Source organism: Alternaria triticimaculans (genome assembly GCF_023758025.1).
Source record: "Alternaria triticimaculans strain BMP 0046 chromosome Unknown scaffold_20, whole genome shotgun sequence".
Classification (NCBI taxonomy): domain Eukaryota; kingdom Fungi; phylum Ascomycota; class Dothideomycetes; order Pleosporales; family Pleosporaceae; genus Alternaria; species Alternaria triticimaculans.
Window position 1 is genome coordinate 222229 of NW_026055977.1, and position 14697 is coordinate 236925.

General features: G+C 53.9%; 3 protein-coding genes across 3 annotated transcripts; 1 reads left to right on the forward strand and 2 right to left on the reverse strand.

Annotated features, from left to right (window-relative positions):
- Nucleotides 1-516: 516 nt before the first annotated feature.
- On the reverse strand, nucleotides 517-3754 carry J4E78_009376 (uncharacterized protein; the record flags this gene model as incomplete). Its single annotated transcript, XM_049369969.1, has 2 exons — nucleotides 517-3472; nucleotides 3540-3754. The coding sequence occupies 2 exons, from the start codon at nucleotides 3752-3754 to the stop codon at nucleotides 517-519; spliced, it is 3171 nt and encodes a 1056-aa protein (XP_049218278.1).
- A 727-nt stretch (nucleotides 3755-4481) lies between these two features.
- J4E78_009377 (uncharacterized protein) lies at nucleotides 4482-5006 on the reverse strand (the record flags this gene model as incomplete). Its single annotated transcript, XM_049369970.1, has 1 exon — nucleotides 4482-5006. One exon carries the CDS (start codon nucleotides 5004-5006, stop codon nucleotides 4482-4484), a length of 525 nt encoding a protein of 174 aa, XP_049218279.1.
- Nucleotides 5007-8252: 3246 nt separating this feature from the next.
- On the forward strand, nucleotides 8253-11139 carry J4E78_009378 (uncharacterized protein; the record flags this gene model as incomplete). Its single annotated transcript, XM_049369971.1, has 5 exons — nucleotides 8253-8258; nucleotides 8308-8458; nucleotides 8507-10155; nucleotides 10204-10869; nucleotides 10927-11139. 5 exons carry the CDS (start codon nucleotides 8253-8255, stop codon nucleotides 11137-11139), a joined length of 2685 nt encoding a protein of 894 aa, XP_049218280.1.
- Between the last annotated feature and the right edge of the window lie 3558 nt (nucleotides 11140-14697).

A 14697-nucleotide genomic window follows, 5' to 3' on the forward strand; every position in this document is an offset into this window, starting at 1 on the left:
GAGACGTGGAGGTCCAGGCTGAGACGTTGATATAGACGAACAGCGGTGACTGAGGCGGCCACCTTTACCTTTACCTCGCGTTGTCGATGCGAAGCATGACGTAATGCGCTCGCAATATATTGGCGGGAGAACCGCGAGAGGATAGCAGGAGGCAAAAGGTAAGAGAGCGGTCTCGCGCAGGGCTATTCTAGGCCAATCTGGCGCGTTTGGATCCGGAAGGAGCAGGAGCGAACGGCAAGGATCAAGGTAATGGAATGACGAGACGGTGTGAGAAGGGAACAAACAAGGAAGTCGCGTATGTGATACTTTCCATGAGCTTCTTACATTGAACACAAAAAAACGAAAGAAGTTGCAAGCGATGCTAATACAACAACAACCAAGCCCGCGCCGATGCATGCGATGCTATACAACCATCTCAGCCCGCCTACTCAGACACTGAGGCCAATTCAGGCTGGAGTAGACACAACAGCATCAGTACTACAACCACCACCTCTCCACCTCTCACCACCATCCCACCTACCCCCCAAACCCAAACACCTCCGCCGTACTCAACATACTCATCCTAGTCCCCCACAGCGCAATAACAATCAACACCACATCCACAACCAGCAGCACCACAGCGCCCACCATAAACCTAGGACAAAAGATCCTATAAAGCATAAGATGCCTCCTCAGATGCCCCGCCCACATCGTCGTCGCCAGATTAACAGTCGCATAAAACAAAACATGCGTAGCCACCGCCTTCGTAACCACACTAAGCAGGCCCTTCTTCTGAGGCTTAACCTTCCAAAGCACACACGCCGGCACCGCGATAGCACACAGAATCTGTGCGCCGAAGGTGTTGAGGATGACGATGATGGGGGTCCATGGGTAACGTATCTTGGTCAAGGGGATGAAAGCTGATTCCCATTGGATGGAGGAGAGGGTGGCTTGGTGGCCTGTTTTGAAGAAGTGGAAGGAGCCGAGGAGGCCGAGGACAACGGGGCCGATGGCGGATTGACGCAGGTTGTTCGTGTCGATGATTTCGAAGAGGGAGAAGAGTTGCCAGACTAGTATGCCAATTGCACCTGCGCCCATGGGTTTCTGCAACACGGCGACGGCGAGGTACCAGATGGTGATGAGGAGGGCGTAGCGCGAGCCGTGGACGTTTGCGAAACCGTGGATGATGACTTCTTCCTTGGGGGCGCCGTTCTCGTCGACGCCGCCGTCTTTGTTGATGATGACGTTGAGGAGGGGCTTGGACCAGTTGTAGATTGAGTAGCCGAAGGCCATGCTGATGGCGAGCACGATCTGGGCGAGGAAGCGCTTGGTGATGCGGATGATGTTTTCCCAGCCGGGGGCCCATTCGCCGTCGTCGGCGGCGTCGAGGGCCCAGTATGCGGCGGACATCATTAGGCCGAAGCGCAGTGCGAGACCTATCCAGAGGGTCGCGTAGTGCTGGTAGCTCTTGGTGCCGTCGTAGTAGCTCTTAATGAATGTGGGGATGAGGATGGCGGCAGCTACGGGAATGGCGAGTTGCCATGGTGCGGATGTAGTTGACAGAGCGGATCCATAGTATGTGGACTTGCAGTATGGCATCTGCTCTTCTCTGCACAGTCTCGAGAAGCTAGCAACCCTGAGCAAGATGGTGAATAAGATGGAGTGGTAAGCGCCCAGAGTGCGATCTGAAATACTCTTGCGGCGGAAAGATGAGATAAGTGCAAGAACACCGAAGGTGGTCAGGAAGTACAGGAGAATCTCGTCTTCCCAGATAGTGAAGGAGTTGGCTGCAAAGCCGCCAGAGAGCGCAAGTGTGAAAATGACACTCGTCCAGCCCCAAATGCTGTTCGGCATCGGAGGCATGAGGCGGTAACTCAGCGAGTAGAAAGTAGAAGCGCAGCCGACGATTCCAGTGAGAGCAGAGGAAAGGACGAGGACGTGCGACTTGGTGTCCACTGGCATGAAGATAGTAAAGCCAACACCAACAATACCTCCGAGGACCAGACCAATGGCGCCTCGGGTGAAGAAGACGGGAGTGACATCGGCACGATCGCCATGAAGAATCCTAGCGTAGAGTGCGACTACGATCAGACTGGCGGCCAAGACTGTGACACCACTGACCATCCTAGGGACGTCGAATCGAGCCCAAAGGTCGCGGCAGATACGGAGCGTATCGCGCTGGTAGACACCGAAAGCCTCGTACGCCTGGCGCATCTCATCACTGTTGGGCTTTGACTTTCCGAGCGAGTTCCACGCGTCATTTGCGTTCTTCCAGAGGGCAAGCGAAGAAGCCCTTGCGCTATCAGCAATACCACGAACCTTGGCATACTCATGCTGGTAGTTGTGGATTTGCGCAGCTGTCAGACGGTTGACGGTCGCCAAGTTCTTGTAGTCAGCGCCGTCCTTGCCGATGAAAGCCTCTTCGATGGGTTTTCCGAGGTTGTTGAAGGGTATGGGCATGCCAAGAAGAAGCGATAGAGTTGGGACGAGGTCGATCTGTCCAACTGGCCGAGTCTTTGCGTTGGCCGGAGGCGCGACATAGGCAGGGTCGCTGCGCCCAAACACACCCTTCTTCGAGTACATCCATAGCGCAGCCTGAATCTCATCATCCGACTCTCCTCCATGGTCACCCTTTGCGTCCATACCGTGATCTCCCATAACAACTAACAGAGTGTCGTCATCGATGGACCTAATCATGCGCTGGAAGACCTTGTCCATCTCGCTCAACTTCGCGGCCATGGCAGGGTGATCGGGTCCGTAACGGTGTCCAGCGTGGTCCACGCCCAGATAGTGACCGAATATGACATCCCACTTGTCGGCATTCTCAGCCTGCAAAAGTGGGAAGATGTGCTCACTCACGCCATAGTCGACAGTGTGTAGGTCCCAGACGTTGAACGAATCGTACGCGTGCGTGAGGTTCGGCTCGAAGTAGTCCGGGAAAAGAGCGTGCCATGTGTCGTCACCGAGGTGAACCATCCTCTTGCCCGCATTCTTCAATTGTCCAACCAAGTTATCCTCAAGAATCTCCTGGCCCGCAAAGTTGCTGCCCACATCGATGAAGGTGGGCAACGTACCCGTTGTGAGCCCCTTCAACCTCTGCATCGTGGCCGTCGGCGGGTCAGCGATGAAGGGCAAGAGGAACGCGTTCTGAGGCTGATTCCTCGCGGTCTCGTATAGCACAGGGAAAGCATTGTGGAAATGGCGCGGGGCGATTGGAGGGGCTTGGGACGGGTTCTCGGCTTCGACAGCGAGATCGACAGGTTCGAATTGTTCGGGGAAGGGCACAGTGAAGTCATATCGCAGCGCGTCGACGATGATGACGACTGCTTTGTTGAATGTCTTCGGGTGCCAGCACCCCTTTTCCGCGTCGCCCGGTGTGTACGCGTTCGCAGAGTCGATTGGGGGGAGGGCGCATTCTGACTTGTGGTCGAGCACCAATCGCGTAAGAAGGAAGCCGCTGGTGAAGAGGTAGATACCGAGGATGTGGAGTATTCTGGTAACCGTTAGCGATGCATGTCTTGAGGGGAAAGCCGGAAGAGGGCTGCGATGGGGGAGCCTACAATATGAAGGTAAAGAAAGCGACAATGATGCCATGAGCAGCCTTGAAGTGCACCTGTCCAAGCCTCTTCGCCTTATCAGGGTCGTGTACAGCCGTCCGCTGACCTTGCGACGGCTGCTGCTGTTGTGGCTGTTGCGCCGGCTTCTGAACTTTGGGCGCGGTGCTCCGGCCGGCGGTGATGTCGGACAGAGGCGTGAAGACCTCGCCGTTCTCCATGGTGGATAGAGAGGGGTGGCCAATTGGCGCTTAGCAAATGCCAAATGGAGATTCAATGGGATTCAAATGGCTGAAGAGGCCTCAAGGAGCGACAGAATCCATGGGGAGAAAGTTGGTGCGCTGTTTACAAAAGTGAGGATGTGTCGCAAGCATCCACAAGTGGATCACCCATTTCGCCGAGCCTCCGATGTCATGCATCCGCCATCGAGGTACGCGCCTCGCGCCCGTCGCTAGCTGTGCTTGGGACTTGTAATACGAGCCTTGACATCATGCCTGCATGCTTACCGTTCGTACCAGAATACCCAAAGACCCTGCATGCGCTGGTTCATTCGCGTCCACTTTACATCACGATCAAATGCACGCGTTTTGTATGTCTTGACAAAGGATTGTATTGGCTCTCATGCTGCTCTGCGCAGTCGCTAGAGAGTGAGTTGTATATCATACATTAGTGAATAAGAGTTATGTAAGAGGTGTAGAAACCTCGTTGAAGAGATGGCCAATCATCAGGGGGTATACAGCAAAATGGCCAGTCAACTCCGAGAATATACATAAATGGTGTGCCCTGCCGGCTATGCCACAGCTTCAGCAGGAACGGAGAAGCTGACAATCAGCGCGGTATAGCCGTCATCAAGGGTAGTCGGTCGTAGCCAAGTGGCTGGGAGGCCCGGGCTGCTAGACTTTCCGTAGCAGCAGTCTAGCCGGGTGTTGAGAGTTGGTGTCATGAGATTCATGAGTAGTATTTGTCGTCCTTCTCCTTCAGTCCGCCCATGCGATCCAGGTCGAGCGAGTCGAAGCGGTCTGATGCGTCGCGCTGGTAGGCTGGGAGGTCCTCTTGTACGGGCTCCAGTCCGACACTGTGGTCTCCAACGCGAACGACGACAACGCGACCCGATTGTTGCTTGCCGGACTCGTCGACCTCGTCGGGGAAGGTGATGCGGATCTCGGGTACCGGGCTGGTAGGGCTGTCCATGAGGTTCTGCTTTTCCGAGTAGGTGATGACGGATTCCCGGCCCTTGTACGGCATCGCAGTGATAGTCAGGCGGTTGACATTTGATTGGCGCTTCTCGTAGACGGGGAGTTCTGGGTCGGCCAGAGCTTGTTTCCTGCCTCTGCGGACGCTGCGGAGGAACATGAGGCCTCCTATGCACAGCATGCCGAGGAGAACCAGCATCATGAGGGTAACGAGCAGGGCGAGGTGGGTAGAGCTAAGGCTGCCATCCTCGCTGCGCTTGATAAGGTTGATGTTCATCATTATGATATGGGTGGTATTGTGTTTCGTTAGGGCGTGTCGATGGCGTGCAGATAACTCTGGGTTTGGTATTGTTGATTAAGGAGTGTAGTTGCTGTTTGCATGTTAGTCCTCATTGTCCCGCTCGCATTGCTTCTGTTCGGTGTTGTTGTACATTCGCGCGGAGGCTTGGCGGAATGTGACGGACGCCAACGGGAACAAGCGGATACGCACCTGATAGCACCGTCGGTTCGCAAGCTGGTGAGTTGATAGAGAACGAAAGACACAAGGTCGGAAAGAGCGTAATGCGAGATATCGCTGAAAGAGTGAAGCGATAAGTCGACGAGGGAAGAATGAGTGAAGGTGGGCGAGACCGTGGAGGAGGTGAGCAAGGAGGTCGAGATGGGAACCAACGTTATTTTGAACCGCCTTGCGGTCACCAATGCAAAATGCAGGTACGATGCACTGATAGCGAATCAGCGATCGGCACTAAGGCGCGCACCTTCCTCTTTACCTAGTTTAGGAGAGGAAGCCGCCCACGCTAAGCCGCGTCCGTGAGGCACAATAAAATGACGGTAGCACGCTCATCCTCTCGATCTTATTTTTGGCTTCGCTGGCGCCAGCGATCTCCCCGCCGCTGCCGCACGAGACCACAACAATCAGGGTCGTCCTTCTGCGATGGTTCCCAAACCCGAGCCAAAGTAAACACGCCGTCGCCGCAAACAGAGCAAAACAAACAACGGTTATAGCGCGTGGAGTATTTTCTGATATGCAAGGGGCGGTAATAACGAATGACGGGGGTAGGATTTAGCCAGAGGTCGAGACTCTCCGGTGTGGATCGCCAGTGGATCGTGGCCAGCACGTACTCCTATTGCGCTCGGTTGAGGCGACCGCCCCAGACTATGTACTGTCACCCTCACGACGCCAATCTGGATGTTGCGTTAAGCTTATCGAGTACGAGACGCGACGTGTTTTAGACTGATTGTGACAACGGCGTGGAGACGAGTTGACAGCGCTGGCTGAGACGAACGTCTTGCCCGAGTGCGGAGCGATGCAGGATTATGCTGGTCGATAGCACATGCCACAGCAACGCGCGTAATGAACGATGGATTTGTGGACCGCTTCCAAGGCTGGCGCAGGGAGCACCGTGTGGTGATGGAACTCGAGCCTCCTCAGGCACGTCTCTCTTGCGTTCGACAAAGCCTTGAGGCAGCCCTTCATCACCGCAAAGTTGGCATAAGGCTTCCGCTCCACCTGCAGCGTCGCAGTCGTCAGCAGCGCGCAAGTGACACGAGGGAATTCGTCATGGTCCTACGGATGCAGCCAGGCCGGCACTTGGCTTCTCCACTGCGCCCACTCGGTTCCTGTCCCCGCCGTTAAACATCTCATCGTCAGGCCCTGCGTTTGAGCCTTCGGGACGTTTGATGCCTTCCCGCCTGCCTGACGCCAAGTGACCCCTTGACTCTGGGGCTGTCGCATGTCGTCTTCTAGAAGCGATGAACTGTCTGCGATTGAGGGGAAAATGCTGTCACCGGCTCTTCTCAGACAGCTACATGGCACTGGATGGTGTTCCATCGTGACCTCACGGCGATCAACGGTGGCTTATCGTGTGTAACACCAGTCAACGCAACAAGAGCGGTGTAGATGTGAAGCTCCATGACGAACACAGTCAGAGGAGGAACTTTATCACGAAGAAGGTACTTGGCGATTGCAGCAGTTTGCTCTGCCTGTTGGCCCGCCAGCGCAGCACAGCTATGAACACAGAGCGGAGATGGGAGGCTCACTGGACGCCTCGCATCCGACTTGCAGCCTTGCAGCGCAAACCCGCAGCTAGGAGGCGTTATATTTGCAGGGAGTGTTGGCAACGAGGACAATCCATGGATGATCTAGGTCACGAGCGTGAGAAGGCTTTTCTTCATCGATCAAACCCACAGCGAGTGCGACCGTGGTTGCCGTGCATCGTCTGCTGTGCCTCCAGGCAATCACGTCGACGAGTTCCTCATGTCCATGCATGTCACTCAGGCTGCATCGAGGTCGACCAATTCGCTCCAAGTAAGCAGACAGAGGTCAATTGGTCATCGCAGAAAAGTCGACGAGGGCAACACATGGTGGGCGTGGGTTGGCTACCGAATTCTTGTGGCTACCAAGAATCTTGTCCCGACGGCAAACACTGGCATGCAGGAGGGTGAGGGCGTAGCAGAGGGTGCGCTTGGACGTGGCGGCAGGGTGGTGGTGAAACACGACGGGCCTGTAGATAATGCTGAGGGTCTCCTATCCATGCATGGGGAGTGTCTCAGGCTGCCATAACGACACCTCGCATCACAGAGGATCGTCCGGATTCCGTTGCCGCATCGTCCCTGACTCGCTCTGGGCACACGCGAGCGCATTGCAGCCGGTGGGCGCAAGAGGAAAGAAAACGGAGGATATTTGTTCTTAGGGAGATCATACCTCAGATTCTAATCGCACCGTCGACCCTCTCCCCAAGCCTGGCCTGCATCCAAGCACCCGAAGACCTCTAGGCGACGCTTTCGGTACAACCTGAGCCTTAGCGTTTCCCCAGTGCTTTAGTTGCCCTTAGTTGCCGATCCTATCCTCCAGGGCAGTCGCATCTTCATCACCAAAAACACATCTTCCGAACCCACAGCTGGCGCAACCCTCTCCCTCAGGCTGCGCCCCGAAACCTCTGCGCCCGCTACCAAACTCGCGCGCCCGGCCTGCCCACATACACACGCCCACCGCCCGCACGCCCGCCCATTATCTATATCCTCCTCCCGCACCGCTGCATTCGTGCCCTGCCTCCCGCCCTTGCACTCCCCGCCGCTGCATTTGGTCATCGCACCCGTATGCGTCCCCCGCCTGGCGCGCAACATCATTGCTTCAAGACTAGCATGAACTGTGTCTAGAAAGACCCCATCACCCACCCGGACCTGCATACCTCGCCCGCACCCACGGCCTCCCTCCCTCGGACGTCCGCGACCACCTCTCTTTGTTCGCTGCCGCATCCGTGTGCACCACGCCGCCGCACAATATATTCATAGTCCCTCACTATACCGGCTGGAAAGAGCGTCCGTATTCTCTGCCCCCGCACCTGCCCTGTCTGCGCTGACGCCTGAGCCTAGTCCGACCCTCGCACTCGCGCACGCATAAGCCACCCCGCGCATCCTCCACCGGACTGCACTATATTCTCCGCCGCCTAATAACGTCACTCTCGCCTGTAAATGAACAGCACGCCCGGTGATTCCAGCCGTAACATGGCAGTCATGTCCGGCAATGTGGGTAGCCACTTCCCTATGCATGCAGCATGGCGTACTGACACTTGCTCCAGACTCGACCGCGCGACTACTCCAACGGCATCTCGCTCAACGGCACAGACGCCGAGCGCTCGCACGCATCCCCGTGGGGAAAGACTATCTGGAACAACTCCATCGGCTCGTTTGGGCTTGGCTCCGCTGGCAGAGACAACTCGCGTCCCCGAGGTATGCCACTATTGAATTATGACAGGTACAACGCTGACCCGCGCCCAGAGAACGGTGCCTCAGCAGACTTGGTCGAAGGCAAAACCGGCTCAGGTTCCCTTCTCGCCAACTCAGAGACCGAATGGAGACCCACTGCCCGACCTGCTTGGGGTGAACACCGATCCGGCAGCATACCGCACGCCAGGAGCTCCGGCGTATCACCAGCCCGGAAGCGATCTGTCGCTCAAGCGCCCGTCCAGCAGTACAGCGACAACTCGCCCTCATCCTTCTTCCCCTCTGCGAGGGGCTCGCTGGCAGGCCAAGGCTCACACGCGAGACCGGTGAAGCCATTCCTTGACCCCACCACCTCCACCTTCACTTCGCACCAGATTGACTCCCTCAACACTGGTTTCACCAACTTTGGATTCGGCCAGACAGACGCCGCATCCCAGCGCCCCGACACCGGCGTCACATCGTGGCCAGACACAGGCTCAGTCCACTCCCCAAGCGAGGACCGCCGGAGCGTAGCAAACTCAGAGTACTTTGCGTCCTCTAGTGGAGCTGGTTCACAAAATGGAAGTCTGCCTCCGTCCCGGCACGGTGCTGAACCCGCACCCTTCGGCCAGGCAGCAGATGCCTTTTCTAGGTTCTCTCAGCTTCCCCGTCAAGCATCGTCCTTCTCCATGGCCAGTGGCCGTGCTTTCCAAGAACGAAGCGGGTCGATACAAAGCGAGTCGTTTGGCACGTTCGGAAGGCCGAGCCACGAGCAAGAGCAGGACGTGCGCATGGGACCGAATAGGTCGTTTAGCATCAACGCATTCACGCCAGCAGCGACACCCGGGCAGGACATGAACGGTGCGCTCTCCAGGGCAGATGACGGCAACTTCAGCAATGCAGGCACATACACCCCAGATGGTTACCCCAACCACCAGCTCAACTCGCAGCTACGTTCCTCTCAGCTTGACAACAGTCGGAGTGTGCCGAACGGTACTGGCGTTCGTCAGAGTCCGTTCTACTCTCAGATGAGCACACCACCTGTGTACGACCGTCTCAACCCGTACACCAGCGAGCAAATGTTGGCGCATCCCAACAGCGTCACGCAGCTCCAGAACAAACTCGCTGGATTCCAGATGGCGCAACAGGAACGGCGTAACTTCATCTCTCCCAGCCAACTTCACCAGCAACAGTATCAGCACCTCTTTCCCGCAGCTCAGCTGCAAAACCCATACCAGTATCAGTATGGTCTCCCCAACGGCCTGCCCCTTTCCGCTATACCACAGCACATGAACGTGCCTTCGATGCAGCCCATGCAGCCTGTCCAACAGCAGCCGCCCAGGGGTCCTCGGGAGCAGCAGGTCGGTGATGGGCTCGGCGCTATGAGCATTGAACTGTCCAACTTCAAGAGAGAGCAAAAGCAGAGCAAGCGATGGGAGCTTACCGACATCAAAGGCCATGTGGTGGAGTTTGCCGGAGATCAACATGGCTCCCGCTTCATCCAGCAGAAGCTTGAGTCGGCCAACAGCGAAGTCAAGGAGAGCGTCTTCAGAGAGCTTGAAGAGAACGCGTTGCAGCTCATGCAGGACGTTTTTGGCAACTACGTCATTCAGAAGTTCTTTGAGCATGGAGACCAGGTCCAAAAGAAGATTCTTGTTGCAAAGATGAAGGGCCACGTACTTGCGCTTGCCAACCAGATGTACGCTTGCAGAGTAGTTCAAAAGGTAGATTCTTCTTTCCCATGACTTGAGCATAGATACTAACCACACCAGGCACTTGAGCACGCACTTACCGAGCAGCAAGCTGAAATGGTCAAGGAACTTGAGAAAGACGTTCTCAAGACGGTGAAGGACCAGAACGGCAATCACGTCATCCAGAAGGTCATTGACCGCGTACCGATGCAGTACATTCAGAAGGTGGTCGAGGCTTTCAGAGGCAACGTCGGCGTACTCTCGGTCAACTCGTACGGATGCCGTGTCGTTCAGCGACTACTTGAGAAGGTACCGGAGCCACAACGGAGATTCATCCTGAACGAGCTACACGCAGAGGGACCCAAGCTCATCACCGACCAATACGGCAACTACGTCACTCAGCATGTCATCGAGCACGGCTTGCCTGAAGACAGGGCTAAGATCGTGGCTTTGATCAAGGCGCAGTTCCTCCTGTTCTCGAAGCATAAGTTCGCCAGCAACGTCGTCGAGCAGTGCCTCAAGTGCAGCGACGATGCGCAACGTCGTGAGCTTGTATCGGTCATCCTTGCCAAGAACGAGCGAGGCGAGTCAAACGTCATGAACCTTCTCAGGGACGGCTACGGCAACTATGTCATCCAAAAGATGCTGGACACGCTCAACCGCGATGACTACGAGAAGTTCGTCCAAGCACTCAAGCCTGAGCTTGAAAAGGCCAAGAAGGTCATTCCCGGCAAGCAATGTGTCTCGGTAAGTGGTCGCGTGACCTAGACTTTACTTCAAGACAGTCTACTAACAGATGCCCAGGTCGAGAAGAAGATGTTCCGCTACGATCGCATCGACTCTCCGACCATGCCCACACCCGCTCTCAGCAGCACTGCGCAGTCGCCGCAGAGCAGCTCCCACCCAAGCACGAACAACTCCACCGTCGACGAACCCGTACATAGCGCGCTTGCGAATGGCAAGTACAGCGCCGCCAACGCCACTGGCGGTGTCAGCATCGAGGACACCGTCCTATAGAGCATTCCGCCCTCCAGAGATACCGCCCACATAGGCCTCGTAATCCGTGAACGATACCCGTCACTCGCCACACATTCCGTTCTACACATCCATACTTGACTGCCAGGGTCGGCGGCATACCTGCATTCTACTGTCCATATACCATACTTATTACTTTTGCCTTTCATTGTTACATATCACTACGATTACCGTCACGTTCCCATCATTGAACGGCCACGAAAATCAACGTATCGCTTTCACACACTTCACCCACCAAAAAGAGCTTGGAGTCTTAATTCGGTTGTTGTTGTCATTGTTGCTTGCTTCTACTGCTCATCTTTATCCTCTGGGAAATATCTGCTTAGGCAAAGGGCATGGCATCGAATGGGGTTATGGTTACCACTACTGTATTACCTCATGAAATAATGGGTGCTTGACGGGATCTGTTTGTTTGTTCGGCACGGGCGTACAGTGAGAGAAATCTCTGGTTTCTGGTTGGAATACCATGGGAAAGAGGTCACCGATCTCGTAGATGAATGGGTCTCTTGGGGAAGATGGGTGTGGTGTTGTACTATATACTACACATTCATAACTTCATCTGACGTTTCTGTTGATACTTGCCACCACATGAAGTATGTGGTGATCATCCCGATTGACGGACGGTTATGAGTGGAGGCTACGGCTGACCCGCAGTTTTTTGGGGGCAAACGTTTAGTTGCCGCAGCTCCCGAGGTCATGCAGGTGTACTGACTAGTTGCTCTAGCTTGGTGGCTATATAAAGGTCTCTCTCGACTTGCTTCTTCGGCTGATTATCAAACTATCTTTTCTTCTTCCATTTTACCAAAACTCTAGTGAGAGTGGACTCATGGCCTGTTTCAAAACTGTGGATGGTGCCTGCCATGTTCTCCCGTCGCTCTCCTGGAAAAACAAAAAAACACTTCCAACTCTTCACTATGATCTGCTTCGAAAGATGATCGGTTGCATTCCATGTGAGCGGTCGGGGGGTTGTGGCAGACCGTAACTACAAAATCAATACAGCCTGTAATCATGAGTGCGCTGCTCTGCTCGCTGCAACGGCTATAAAACCAGTCTTGCGGACTGAGACACCTTATTACATCTTCCTCCTCCGAGCTATTCAAAAGATCGCATCATCACCGAATGTCTGGAGACTCCAAAAACTTATGCGACGAGTGAACATGTCCTTTGTTCGCCTTTCCACGTTCTACAAAAACGTCTATGGTACCAGTATATGTTGGATTAGAAAGCAAATAGCAGAGTTCGGATGTCTGGAGACCTGAAAAGGCCAGCGTTGCCTGGGATGTCTGTCCGTTCGCTTCTGCGCCTTCCTCAAAGGGATATCTTGTCGTATCATGCTGGATCAAAAGACAGCAACATGACTATCATGTCTGGAGACTTCAAAAGCGAATAGGAACCACTTCATGTCTGTCTGTCCGCTTCTGCGCCTTTGCAGAAAAGGATTGCTGAAATGAACATGTTCTTCTTCCGCTCTCTTGCTACCCAAACGGGCACTAGCGGTATTCTGGACTGTATAAAACCATGTCGTGGCTCGTCTGCTTTCCTCGCAATATCTCTACACTCTTCTTCCAAGAGACCAAAACAACTCGAGAGAGTTTTTATGTGGAGAGCTTGAAAAGACTGTCCAACGTTCACATGGCTCGCCCGTCTTCTTCCCTCCTTCTATCTATCAAAAACACTCTCAACAAAGTTCAATGTCTCTGGGAGAAGACTGTCGCTGCCCTTCTTTCCAAACCCTCGGGTCAACTGGTATATGTTTGTGCCGAAAAGTCTGGCTTTACGGGATATTCAAAAAATACTTCAGCATAGTACAATGATCAGCAAGATGGCTGGTGCGGTCTTGATGAACATATCATCAGTCATATGTGCGGTTCTGGCCTCGGCCTTCCTATACAACATTCTCGGCATTCTATTTACCAAAACCCACCAAGAACTGTTTTATGTTTGTGAGACGCTGTTTGATAGCGATTCATGAGTGTTGGAGTTCCTGTCTGGCGTCTACAAAATCGGACTACGTCAAGCCAATGTTGTGCGTGCGAGAAACACACTTAAGGACTGTGCATGATCTGTGCGAGAGGACTTGCGCAAATTCAACGATCCGATCAAAATCAAAAGCAAAGATAGAACTACTTATGACGGTCTCTTCTTCGCTCTTCTCGCATCTCGTCCGCCTGCAAACACATGTTATTACCTGATATGACCGTGTTCTTGTACACGGCCGTTGCTTATAAATACCACTCCCTCGTCGCTCTCCTCCTCTTTTTCTATCATCATCCATCTCGTGTGAAATACCAAAACAAGAGTGTACCGATCCCATGTGTGCGGCTTCAAAAAAACAAGTTCGGCAAACCTATGCTGTGTTCGCCTCCGCTTCTCTTCCCGCGATCCAAAAATTACGTCACATTCGCTAATGTGCAAGCCCTATCGCACCTTCAAACCGCATGAACCGCTTGTTCCTAGTCTGTTGCGACATAAATACCACCAAATTCGTCCTTCCAGAGATTTCATCCTTCTATCTTCAACCGGCAAGTACGCATTACTCAAAGGACGAACTATCACACACATGAGTGTGGACCCAAAAGACATAGCAACCAGTTTCATGGTCTCCGGATGCCTCTCTCTTTTGGCCTCCAACAACAAATCATTGGTGAAGATGTGACATGATCGGCGCGATCTGTCGACTCTGCCTACTACACCACTCGACTTCGCTGCTCTATAAAAGCTGCTCTATAAAAGCTACTCGACCCTTCCTCCTCAAAGCTCTCACCTACCATCCTCAAGCCACCAGTTTGCAAACCCAAAACTTACACGCCCTGATCGTGATGAGTGCGAGTCCAAAAATCTTGAGGCACCGAGAGAATAGTCTCAGCTGCCCTTCCGCTCGCTAGGGATATTAAAAAACGTACGCCAACACTTCCATGGCCAGCACCAGCTCTTAGGCCTTCCTACTTTACTTTCGTCTCGCAGAAGTGTACAAAACCGATGGCATCTGTCTGGATGACCTTCTCTTCCATCTCCAACCTATTTGCCTACAAAATACCAAATTCAGATTCGTGAAGGGTCATGTGTGTGAGCTTGAAAAGTCAGAACGGGTATCACAGGCTCTCACCTGCCTCTCTGTTCAAACCCAAAACACATGTTAGCAAGTCTCATGCCCGGTGAGATCTTGCGCGCTTCTTTGCACGTTACGGCACGGCACTTGGATACAAAAGCCTCTCTTACTTGGTGGATTCTTGCCTTCTATCTTCCACCAACTACTTCTCGGAGTATATCAAAAATGAAAAGGATTTTGGTGATGAGTGTGCGACAAAGTAGAAGAGCCAAAATTCTATGTTCTCGCCTATCGCTCTCTTCCACGTCCAAAATCATCAGTCAGACGCACCATGGTCGGCACGATCTCGCGTCTGGAGAACATTCTACGCGCTTTCAAAGGACGAGCGTTAGACCGGATGGTCGGAAAGATGGAGGTGTCTCGACGTGCCACATGGTGCCGCCGCTGGATATAAATATATTCTTTTCATGAACTTCTGGGTTACTTCCTAT